The 11,803-nt window shown below is 65.5% G+C and overlaps 1 protein-coding gene across 2 annotated transcripts; it reads left to right on the forward strand.

Moving 5' to 3' along the window:
* The first annotated feature begins 175 nt into the window (after positions 1 to 175).
* On the forward strand, positions 176 to 11,493 carry MEF2B (myocyte enhancer factor 2B). Of its 2 annotated transcripts, none has more exons than XM_064469317.1 (9): positions 176 to 378; positions 7,146 to 7,225; positions 7,426 to 7,629; positions 7,701 to 7,829; positions 7,909 to 8,071; positions 9,027 to 9,172; positions 9,788 to 9,899; positions 10,002 to 10,092; positions 10,589 to 11,493. In XM_064469317.1, the coding sequence occupies exons 2-9, from the start codon at positions 7,172 to 7,174 to the stop codon at positions 10,899 to 10,901; spliced, it is 1,212 nt and encodes a 403-aa protein (XP_064325387.1). In that variant the 5' UTR covers positions 176 to 378; positions 7,146 to 7,171; the 3' UTR covers positions 10,902 to 11,493. The 2 variants fall into 2 exon arrangements, with proteins under 2 accessions (XP_064325387.1, XP_064325388.1); XM_064469318.1 differs by lacking the exon at positions 176 to 378 and adding an exon at positions 6,262 to 6,826.
* Positions 11,494 to 11,803: the final 310 nt, after the last annotated feature.

The following is an 11,803-nucleotide window of genomic DNA, read 5'->3' on the forward strand; positions in this document are numbered from 1 at the left end:
CCCAGTCTCCCCAGCTCTCCCCACCCCTCCCTTCCACCTCCACCCCGCCCCGTTTCCCGGCAGAGGCGGAGCTATGCAAACAAGTCCTGCTGTATCCGCCAATGGAGAGCGAGCCCGGCAGACGTATGCAAATCTCTCGGCGGGGCGGGCGGGGCTATGCAAATGTTGCCGGCGCGGCTCGGGCAGGCGGCGGGCAGCGCGCGCTGCTCCCCGGACACGCACCGGCACCGCACCGGCACCGCACCGGCACCGCACCGGCACCGGGACCGGGACCGGACGGCGGCAGGGCCGCACCGGGGCCGGGCCGGCTCCGCTGCAGCGCCGGGAACCCGCGGCCGAGCCGGCGGGGACTTGCGAGGAGGAAAAGCCGGTGTCCAGGTGTGTTTACCGAGGTGGGGGTCCCGGGCTTAGCGGGGGCGCGGCCACGCTCCGGTGTCACCGGTGCCGGGGAGGGGAAAGGGGAGGGGAGGAGGGGGGACAGCGGCGGCCGCGCTCCTCCAGGCCCGTCTGCTTGGCCCGACGGGGCTCCCCTCGGCGGCCGGCGGCCCCTCACACCCACCGGCCGTCCCGTCGGGGCGCCGGGGCTGGGGGAGCGGTGCCGGCCCGGGGAGGTGCCGGTGCGGCCGGGCCGGCGCCCCGCGGGCTGCCCTGGGCACGGCGGAGCCCCGTCCCCCGCCCCGCCGTCTAGGGATGGCGGGCTATAAAAAGCCTGTGGTTTGTGCCGCGCTCGGGGCGGTTATTTTTACTCGTCTCTGTGCAGGGAGGAACGCCCGGGTTTAACCCAAAAGTGCAGCCTGGATGGCAGCCGCCCTGCCCCGGCCCCGCCGGCTGCCTCCCCGCCACCCCCGGGCCCGCCGAGGCCTTTGGGCACTGGGGCTGAGCCCACTGCACAGGGGGGAAACTGAGGCACGGCACCGCCGGGCTGTTGGCTCGACGTGGAGTAAGTTGAGACGCAGCACTGGGATGCCCCAATGCAGGGCCTGGGCCTGATGTCGCCGTAGCTTCGCTGGGGTGTCGCACCGCTCTGGCAGTTCCTAGCATGCGCTGAATTACAGCCCGGTGCCTTACCCCTCCCGGGTGGGGATGCGACCTCTCCATGGCTCCTGCCAGCACGTGGCATCTCCAGCACGTCCCAGCGCACGTGAGTCTCCCTCCATCACCCGTCCCCATGGCGAAAGCAAGGTGGATCCTCTGCCGGATCCTCCTGCCCGCTGCAGCCGATTGCCAGCGAGTCCCCATCCCCGGGGCTCTAATCTTTTAATGAGAGAAAGTTTCCCAGAGCTCCTGGCTCTGGAGATGGGGTTTCGTAGGTAATGAATTAACGTGGCCACTGGCGGGTGAGCTGGAAGGCAGGGACTTGCGCCAGGGCAACGATGGGCTGTGCCCCCTCGGTCCACGCACATCCCTGGGGGCATCGGGTACCGGCTGGGAAGGGACTGTGGGCGACCTGGCCGGGGAGCCGGATCCTGGCCCTTTTCCATGTTGCTGGCTGCCAGCTGGACACGTCACATGCGGGTGACGTGTGGGGGAGACCTGTGTAGCTCTGCGGGGAGGGATTCGGGGTGTAGACGCAGGCCTCGGGATTGGTTTAAGATGTCAAATGTTCCCGCTTGCCTCCGTGCCTGGGGCACCGATGATGCCCCAGTGCTGCGAGCCGGCTGGGGCAGTAGTGAGGAAGGAAAGCGGTTTTGGGAAGCTTTGTGTGATGCAAAGGGACAGGGATCCCTGCTGACACCCGGGAGAAGCATCCCCGCAGCGAGGGGGCTAGAGAGTCTGGCATGCTGCGCTGCCGTGGGGGTGCCCAGAAGGACCGGGGAGAATTAGTATATTTAAGTCCCTTGGATTTCCTTCCTCTTCACAAGAATTACAGCAGGATTGGCAGGAGCAAGCCAGGTTTGTAAGTCACGCAGCCCTAATGCCACGGGGATGGGCTCAGGCCAGCCACCAGCAACTTCTGGCTGCCCCTGCCAAACCCTCAAGCAGCAACGAGCATCATTTCCCGTATTAATGCCCAGCTGCAGCTTGGGGTGGCCCAGCCCCACGGGACCAGGTGCTTCTTCCCTTGGCTGCTGCCAGTGGCATTGCCCACATCGAACAGAAAAGGTACTTCGGGCCCCGGAGAGGGGCCATGTGTCCGTCTGTCTTTCCAAGGGAAAGAGCTGCCTCATTTTTCAGGGACGTTTCAATCCTTCCTCCTTCCACACAGTCATTTTGGAACCGAAAAGCCTCCGCCCATCGCCGCGCTTTGCCCGACGGCACTGGGCCGCGACAGTGCTGGGTGCTGGCGGGACTTTCGGTCTGTGTCACCCCGAGCGGGGCTGAAGCCGGCACGGGGTCAGGGCTGGAAGGTGCCGGGTGCCCCTGAGCCCACCCGAAGCCCGGATTTGGCCCTGGAGAGGTGGCAGTGCCATGGCTGGGCCCTGTGCTGCAATGGGGGTAGATAGATAGATGAGTTTTAATTGCCCCCAGGGACTTTGCCGGGTGCTGGGGTGATGGTTGTGAGATGGGGGAAGGTGGTTAGTGGAGGCAAAGCCCTTGTTCTCAGCACCCTGATGTGCCCTCAGTGCCCCTGGCAGTCCCCAAGCCCCCGCAGCACCCCATCCCCTCCGGACTCTCCTTTCCCCTGCTTCCCAGCAGGCTCCTCCTGCCTTCCCCGCTTCCCTTCCCGCGCTGCTGGCCCTACTCTGGTTTATACTGGTTAGTTGTTTAAACAACCTATAAAAAGCAGAAGGGCCTGTCACCCCCCGGCAGAAACCCTGGTAAACTTTGACTTTTCCCTGCGCCGGGCTTGGGATGCTGCTCACACCGCGAGGCCCCAGCACTGCCATTCCCTGGGGACTGGTGAGAGCCGGGGCCACATCCCCAGCTGGGAGCAGGGCAGCACCGGCCAGGGATGGATGCGGCCCACGGGGGTGCCAGCACCACGTGTCCATCCATGGCGGGTGGGCCTTAAAGCCGCGTTTCAAGCCTGTTGCGCTCCCAGTCCCGGCGAGGCAGCGATGGCCTGCTCCCCCCTGGGATTTCGCTGCTCCTGGCTCAGATTTTCCCCTCCCGGCCAACCTCGCTGCTTCACCCTGTAAAAGATGGGATGGAAACTCTTTCTCCGACTTTAATCAATATTATCCTCCAACAAAACGCTTTTTGGAAGGCGCTGAATGCCAACAGCAGGTACTTGCTCTCTTCACGCCCATTTCTACCCAGCCATCCCCAGCTTTCAGGTTTGCAGCAAAATCCCCATAATTTGGTAAAAACAGCCTTTTCCCCTGATTTCTATATCGCTGCTGGCTTGCCCCATGGAGATGGGAGAAGTGGGAGGGTGGAACACCGAGGTGCTTGGAGACCCTGACCTGGGGTTATTAGGGCAGTGCCCAGACCCCTAATAACCCCCCAGCTTTGACTTGAGGATGAACTTGGTGGATTTAACATTTCTGGGATCATTCAGGGATAGAGAAGGATGTGAAAGTGTCAGAGGCAGTGCTGGGACCCCCCGGTACCACACCGAGCATCCCGCACCGTGCCAGAGCTGCGGCACACGGGAAAACACATCGTTCTCAAGGGGGTTCGCTTCTCAGCGTGCTAATTAGGAGCTGGGATAGGAAGTTTACACGCTCCGGCGTGATGCAAGTGACCCCTAAAGATCCAGGGAGTTAATTATAAACCTCCGTTGCAGCCCAGGGGTTGGGGTGACACCTTGCTGCGGGTGCTGGCAAAGGGACAGCGGGGACGAGGGGCTGTGCCGGGGCGTGGAAGCGAGCCCGGTGCGTGCGAGCGAGCAGAGAGCCCGGGCTAAAGATAAGCGCGCGTGGGAGGGAGCGGAGGCCGGCGGGATGCCAGGCAGCGCGGGAGCCTCTGCCCGGCGCAGGCAGGGGAAAGCGTCTCCTCTCTGAAAGGTTTTAAGGGCTCAAGAGCTTTGCTTGCGCTGGGTTTTGTTGGCCTCGTTCGTAATGACGATGCTGAAGGGTGCTTCACCCCTGCAGCCGGGCCATGTTGTGAGTCCCCATCATGGGAATGCTAATGAGGAGCTGTTTGTGTGAGGTGGGACTTGGTGGAGACTAATGCAATGAGATGCTGCGGGGTTTCTCCAGGGCCGGCATCCAGCCCCGCTCCCTCCTGCTTGGGGCTCCCCGGCCATGAGCCGTCGCTGGACACCAGCTCCTTACGGGAGCCAGGCGGCTCCCTCAGTGCTGTTCCTGGCCGCGGGGACAAGGCTGATGGATGCCACCTCGTGGGACCACAGGATGGACGTGGCAATGTTGGGCAGAGCCGCCCCGTTGTGCCCGTCAGCGCCGGCTGCGATAATCGCCTGCAGCCGTAATGCTGCTTATCGCCTTATCACCCGGCGCGGCAATTAAAATCCAGAGCGAAAGTCCTCCCTCCCAGCCCTTAATACCTACCCGGGGGGAACCGAGCGCCCGTGCCCTGCCGCACTGCGGTGGCCGAGGCACCAAATCCCATGGAGGCAGCGAACCGAAGGGCCTTGTACCCCGCTCCCAGAGAGCATCCCTCCCCGGCCCTGCGCCTGCGCCGAACCCTGCGCCCGTACTGCAAGACCCCGGCATGTGGCGCGGTGCTGGTGGCAGCGGTGGCCCGGCCGGGACTGCGCATGTCCCCGTGGGTCCCACATGGCCGTGGTGGCCGAGCGGCCGGGGCGATGCTCCAGGAGGAGCGGAGCTGTAATGAGCTGCTCGGGGAGGCGGCTGATGAAACCGCCCCGCGTGTTGCACGAGGCCTCAGATGGTTTCCCCGGTGGGGGGCTGAGCCGCCCCGCACCCAGCGCAGCCCGCGGCGAGCGTGCAGTGAGTCCGGCCGCGGTGGGTCCCCGGCTCCCCTGGCCCGACAGCACCGAGGCTGCTGCTTCCTCTTGCCTCCCACCTCCACCTGCTATTCTGTGCTGGGGCCCCCACAGCATCATCCCATGGGTGCTGGTACCCCCATTGGGACCCCCACAGCTTCGCCCCATGGGTGATGGTACACCCCTGGGGCCCCTGCAGCATCACCCCATGGGTGCCGGTAACCCCAGGCCCTGCTCCCGGAGCACCCTGCCTGGGTGGACGGGCAGTGTGGGTCCTCGGGGGCTCAGAGCCGTGCTGGGACCCTGGAGGTGGCTGCTGTCCCCTGCCCCCTGCGATGGAGCAGCATGGAGCGGGGCACACGGCCGGGCGTCGGGGCAGCCTGGGGCCAGGTAGGGGCTTGCAGGATCAGTCCCAGTGTAGGGACCACCTCCCTCTGTGCTTTCCATGCAGTTGGAAACTGGGGTGCTGGAGCAGGGCATTGGGGTGCTGAGGAGCTGGGGGGGGGGGGATGGTGGCCCCCCAGGGGGCACCTTGGCAGCATTTCATGTCCTTGCTGCAGACCAGGGGACATGTCCTTCCGTCCCCAGCATCCTGGAGCCTTTAAAATTCCCCCCCGGGGCTGAGGCTGTGCAGGGACCTGGGACTCGCAGCCAAGCCAGCATCCCCTGACCCAAAACAGGCCAAACCCAGCTGTGAGCTGGAGACCCCTGGGGAACAGCTCCTGTTTCTGCGCCCCAAACTAAAGATCGTGGGATGGGAGTGCGCAGGAGAGAGCTGACCCCTCCGGGTGGTCCCGGCCGTATACCTAGGAGCGCCCTGGCCCGATGCCGTGCTGCAGGTGTCGGCGCTGGGAGGGCAGGAGCAGCCCTGGCGCTGTGTGGGCAGCAGAAATCGTTGGGAAAACCTCTGCCTTTTCACCAGGGAATGGTTGGCTTTTTCCGGGGGGGGGGGCCGGGGTGGTCTCGGCACCCCCCGTACCTTGGTGTCGTGCGTGGGCCCTGGGACACAGGGTGGCAGCAGGGCCGTGGGAACGGCAGCGCAATTTCCTTCCATAAATTAAAATTAGTTTTGATCAGCTAAATATAGCAGCTGAGCAAGATGGTAAATGGCAACGTGCTTGAGAGGGGGAAGCGGGACAAGCTGGGGCATTGGGGGAGCGAAATGATGGCCAGTCCCCAACCTGCACCCCCGGGGGGCATCCCTGTGATGGGGGGGCTTCTGGCTGGGCTTGGGGGGCTCCCGGGGTGCCTGCCATCCCCGGGGAGCCGCAGCACAGAGCTCCCAGCCCCGCCAGCTTCCCAGCTTGGCTCTTGCCCCGCGGCCATGGCTTGGGGATGGTGGGGACCAAGCTGGGCCAGGTCTGCACCCAAACTGGGGTAGAGAGGCTGGGTACAAGGGAGCCCTTGGGAGCGTCTTGATGCCACCCTTGGCTATGCCCTGGGCTGCAGTGGCACCGGGGTGTCCCAGAGGTGTTTTGGGGTGACCAGTGCCAGGGGATAACAAGAGGAGCAAGAATTGGGTCCCTGCAGCAGCAGGGGGATGTCACGGGGAGGGTGTCATAGCCCTGTGCTGGGCTGCAATGAGTGCTGGCACCCTGCAACTGGGGTGGGATGCGGGGTCCCCTGACCCCTCACCCTTCCCAGCACTGGCTCACGTGGCTCGAAGAGGTGGGTGGTTTCGCTTTGCTGTCTCCTCGTACAGCCACTTCCTGACCTGCGAATGGCGGAGGTCAAATTTAGTCTGTTCACATTAGAAAAAAAAAAAAAAACACAACAATTTAAAAAAAACCCCAAAACCTTGAACCTAAAAACAGCCCTTTTGTTTTACGGACCCTCCCCGCAGCCAGCCCGGCCTCCCTTATAACCACCCTCCCCATCCGACGGACCCGCCGGTGAACAGCATCAATGCACAGGGCAGGGTTGGAGCAGCCCCCGCGGCTTCGGGCGGGCGCTTGGGGATGCAAAGACTGATCCCGTGCTCCCGGCGAGGGATCTGGCATCGCGGCATCGCGGCTTTCCAGCCAGCACACGCAGGTCCTCGGGTCCCCGGGGCTGGGGTGGGGTGGGGGTGATGGAGCCGGGGTGGTGGAGCCAGTTGGGCAGAGCTAAGGGGATTTTTCCCCTCCCCTTCCCCCAGCAGAATTTCCCAATTTTTTTTTTTCATTTTTCAGTTTGCCACCATCTTTGCTGAAGAAAAAAAAAATATGCTGAAACTTCCTCTGAAAACTTTTTTTTCAGCAAAACTTATTTTTGGCAACCGGAGGGGCGAGGAGGCGCACGCGGTGCCGGGGCAGATGCTCACTTACATCGGCCTGAGGCTGCAGGGGCTCAGGGGTTTCTTGCTCTCTTCCAGCCCCTCCTCGAGTGTAGAAGGCAAAAATGGGCCGGAAAAAAATACAGATCAGCCGAATACTGGATCAGCGGAACCGGCAGGTAGGAGCCGCTCGTGGACGAGGTGGGGACGAGGGGGACAGGGAGCTACGAGGCCATGAAGGGAGGCAAAGCCACTCTGCTCCCACCTTCCCCATGGGCGTTGGATCCTGCAGAGCGGGAGGTGGTTTGGGGACCCAGGAGGAGGGTTTGGGACTGTATCCCAAAGGGTGCAGCATCCCATCCCCTTCCCCGCTCTGCAGGTGACCTTCACCAAGCGGAAATTCGGGCTGATGAAGAAGGCGTATGAGCTGAGCGTCCTGTGCGACTGCGAGATCGCCCTCATCATCTTCAACAGCACCAACCGCCTCTTCCAGTACGCCAGCACCGACATGGACAAGGTGCTGCTCAAGTACACGGAGTACAGCGAGCCCCACGAGAGCCGCACCAACTCCGACATCCTCGAGGTAGTGGTGGGGGGTGGCTGGGGGGGGCCAGGGTGGGCGCAGGACCCCGCTCACCACCCCGCTCCCCACAGACGCTGAAGCGCAAGGGGCTGGGGCTGGAGAGCCATGAGCTGGAGCTGGAAGAGGGGCCAGATCCTGGGGAGAAGGCGCGGAGGCTGAGCGAGGGCATGGACCTCTCAGTGGCACGGCCCAGGTTTTATGTGAGTCACTGCCGCCCCACGGCGCGGGGGGCGAGGGTCCCCGAGGGTCCCCGTCCCTCACCTCCGCTTCGCCCTGCAGAGCCCAGCGCCGCTGCCCGAGGCAACCTACGGCAGCTCCCCGCCAGCCACCGACGGATCCCTGGGCAGTGCCAGCAGCTCCCCGCAGGGCCAGGGACGCCCGCCCGCCTTCAAACCAGCAGCGCCGAAGCCACCGGGACGCTCACCGGGGCCGCTGCCCCCAGGTAGGCTCGGACCCATCGCCCAGCGATGCTGCAGGGGAGAAGGTCCCCATGATGGGCACCCCATCCCCACCGGCCCCGTGGGGATTTTCCCGGCCAGACACCGCATGCAAAGCTCCTCTCGCAGCATCTCCTGGGGATTTACCGGGAGCGGGGCCGGGGTGGGTGCGTGGGCAGGTAGCGCCACCGCAGCTGTAGAAACACCGTCCCCTGCCTCCCTCCAGCTGCTTCCTGCACCCTGCCGGCACCCAGCACCCGACCGGCCCCGGCGCCCTGGGCACCCCATGCCCGCAGCTCCCTCCCATGCGGCACAGCTTGGAGCTGGGCACGAGGGGCTCATCCTGCCTGGCGGGATGGCATCAGCCTGGGGTGGTGACAGGGACACGGGTGCCTTCGCAGCCACGCAGCAGAAAAGCAGCTGGAAAAAATGATGCTGGGTCTTGACCAGCGGAAAACCCCGGGGGTGGGTGGGAGGTAGCATGGAGGTGGCTGGGCGATATTCCCGGTGCAGGATGCGGGCATGCAGCATCCCCATCTCCCTGGAAGGGGATGGCGTGGTGGCCCCAGGCCTGCTGGACGTCCCCACAGGAGGTCCCGGCAGCTCCGTGGGGAGCTGGGGTGAGGGTGCTCCCTGCGACAGGGTCTGGCCCAGGGAGGTTTGCAGCCTGCTGGCCCCAGGGCCGGATCCAGCCGCCACCTTCGCGCGCCGTTTCCGCTCGCAGCGTGTGGCCGCAGCGGGCTGGGGGCGGCCGCGGCAGCCCAGGTGCACCGACGGCTTCGTGCAGGAAGTGGGTTCGCCGGAGCGCGGCACCGTGCATGCATGCACGGCCGCCCGCAGCGACGAGGGCACCGGGGCCACTGGCCGCAGCCACAGGAATCCCCCTGAGGACCGGAGCCCTTGGGATGCTGTATCCCTCGGGGCCAACCTGTGCATCCTCCTGTCCCTCTGTCTGTCCAGGTATCGGTTACCCCCTCTTCCCTGCCGGCAGCCTGAACCGAGCCCTGGCCACCAAGACACCCCCGCCGCTGTACCTGGGGGCCGAGGGCCGGCGCGGCGAAGCCCACGGCAGCTTGGCGAGTGGCCGGAGCGGCGGCAGCGCGGCGGTGAGTTCCACGGCGGGGAAACCAGCTCTGCGGCATCTGCTGCCTGGGCCGGCGTGTGGGGACAGTGCTAGTGGGGGGACAGCCCCAGCATGGCCCCATCCCTGGGATGTGTCCCCTGCATGCGAGACAAAGCCCCCCCGCATCTGTAGCCCCCTGGGGTGGCCTGGTTTTGGGTCCGTGGGGTGCCACTGATGCCCAGGGAGGGGGTTGGGACCCCCTGGCCATGGGGTTTCCCTGGGGGTCGGTGCCAGCAGGATGCTCAGTGGCCTTGGGCACCCCCCTGAGTGGTGACACCATGGGAGGGGACAGCAGGGCAGGCGGTGAGGGGACCCCCCCGGTTCACTGCAGCCAGGCATTTCCCAGCAAGTCACCGTGCCCAGTGTCCCCAGGGCCACGCAGACGTCCCCTCCCCAGATTCAGTGAGGAGCTTCTCTGATCCTCTCCCACCTCCTCTTCCTCAGCCTGACACCAGGGCTTTGCTGGGCGTGCCTGACACTGAGGCTTTGCTGGGGGGCACTGGAAGGAGCTGGGGGGAAGGGGGGCGATGCTGCAATATGGGTCCCCCAGGGGGTCAGCAGCACAAAGCCTGATGGGGGGCTCCCCACTTTCCCACAGCGGCCGCTGTACCCCACTCTGCAGACCCTGAGCCCTGTGCTCGCCCCGGGCAGCACCGGCGTCCCGAGCCACAGCCTCGCCGGCTTCCCCTTCCTCGCCCCAGCCCAAGCAGGTAAGCCCGGGCTCCTCAGCCTCCGGACAGCGCGGACCACCCCCCCAGCCTCAGACCCACCCCCCCCCAGCTCTTCCTCACTCTTGGCCTCCTGCTTGGCAGAGTTTGGGGCTGGCGAGGCCCCGCCGCCCCCCGGCTTCCTGCAGCCTGGCCCCACAGCGTGGCAGCACCCACGGGACATGGCAGCGCTGGGGTAAGGATGGGGGACGGTGGCAGGGTGGGGGGATGGGGAGGGAGTGCAGGGTGGGGATGAGCCTATTCATGAAGAGCTGTTGCACCCATGGGTGCCACCTCCCAGCCCTGGGTGCTGCTGGCACCCAAGGCGCAGCCCCCCCACCCACTGTGCTGGAGTCTGTCCAGTTTCACCCCAAAACTGGGGTGCACAGGGTTGCCCCTCCCCCCCCCACTGTCAGCAGAGCCTATTTTGAACCGGATTTCCCCAGGGGACCTGGTCCCCCTGTCTCCCCTCTGTCATGCAGCAGGTTCCCAGCAGCCGTGCCAGGCATGTGGGTGGGTGGGTGGCTGCCCAGTGACCAGCTGGGTCAGAGCTGGTTTATGAAATGAGTTTGGGGGGGTCTCAGCACAGCTAGGGAGGAGGGCAGGGGTGAATTCGGCCTCTCCCTACCCCATGTGCCTTGGCAGGGGATGCAGGGGGACCCAGTCTCACTCCTCCTCCCCTCTCACCCCAGGGTCAGCAGCCGGATCGTCCCCACCGAAGAGCCAGCCCCGGCCCCCGGCACCTCCCCGCAGCACCAAGCCATCAGCATCAAGTCGGAGAGGGTCTCCCCAGGGCTGGGCTGCCCCTCGGGCACCCCCCAGCCCCCCCTGGCCAGCCTGGCCTCCCTGAGCGAAGCCTCCCGAGGCCCCGGAGACCTCCAGCCGCGGGACGACTATGCCAAGGGGTACCCCTACCCCCTGGGGCCCCCCCGGCCGCTGGCAGAGGAGCAGCGGGGCCCCGTTCCCGTGCGGCGGGCGCAGGCCATGGACGCTTGGCAGAGATAGCGAGGCCGATGGGGTGCAGGGGGTGGGCCGAGCCTGGGGGAGCAGCCCCCTGCTTCACCCCCATCCTCGGACCCCCCGGAAGCCCCTTGTGCCCTTTGCAATGCTGCCGGGGAAGTCAGCAGTGCCGCAGGGTTTCCTGTGGGGTCCCGGTCCCCCACCCTGGGGCTGCAGCTCCTGGCAAACCCCCTCCCTGCCTCGGTGCCCCCCACAAGCTGCCAGCCCCCCGTCCCTGCAGCTCTGACCCCCAGCCGCCTGCGAGGCCAGGACCCCATGGGCGAGGAGCGCTACCCTGGTCCCTTGTCCGGTGCCAGACACTGTACATCCACGTCCATCCGTCCGTCTGTCCCTGCGCCAGCGTGTCCCTGGTGAGCGGGAATGCCTGAGAAGTGCCACGGGGTGGCAGCAGGACTGAGAGCACCAGCAGCAGGTCCAACCCTGCACACCCCTGGCTCAATCCTGCACCCGGCCGGGGGTGCTGCGGGGGTCCCGCAGCGAGGCGGGAGGGATGGAGGGAAGCAGCCGGGGGTGGGGGGTGCTGCTCCCCCAGCCCAGGGGCTCTTTTCTATTTATTATATTCTCACCAATAAAGAGCTGGGGGTGTCAGGGTGTCTGGCGTGAGCTTCTTGGGGTCAGGCTGCATGACTCAGGTGGCTAAGAGGTGGCAGGTCATTAATGTCCCAAAGGGGAGAAGTGGCCCATGCCCTGACCCCCTTCAGCTCAGCGTTGCTGTCCCCCGTGTCCCCCAGGGCTCAGAGCCGCCTCTCCGGGGTCACTGACCAGCAAGGCAGGTCACAGCCAGGTCACCCCCATCTCTGGCCAGGTCCCTGGGGTCCAGCTGTGCTCCTCCCACCCCTCGGCTCCCTGGGAGACCCCAAAAAGCTGCTTACAAAGTCTCAGTGCTG

Source organism: Phalacrocorax carbo, chromosome 19, assembly GCF_963921805.1.
Source record: "Phalacrocorax carbo chromosome 19, bPhaCar2.1, whole genome shotgun sequence".
Taxonomy (NCBI): domain Eukaryota; kingdom Metazoa; phylum Chordata; class Aves; order Suliformes; family Phalacrocoracidae; genus Phalacrocorax; species Phalacrocorax carbo.

Bases quoted from the DNA above. Each gene is read 5' to 3' on its own strand.
- MEF2B (XM_064469317.1), top strand. From the start codon at position 7,172: ATGGGCCGGAAAAAAATACAGATCAGCCGAATACTGGATCAGCGGAAC. The intron at 7,830-7,908 runs GTGAGTCACTGC...TTCGCCCTGCAG, and splicing joins TGGCACGGCCCAGGTTTTAT to AGCCCAGCGCCGCTGCCCGA. The intron at 10,093-10,588 runs GTAAGGATGGGG...CTCTCACCCCAG, and splicing joins CGGGACATGGCAGCGCTGGG to GGTCAGCAGCCGGATCGTCC.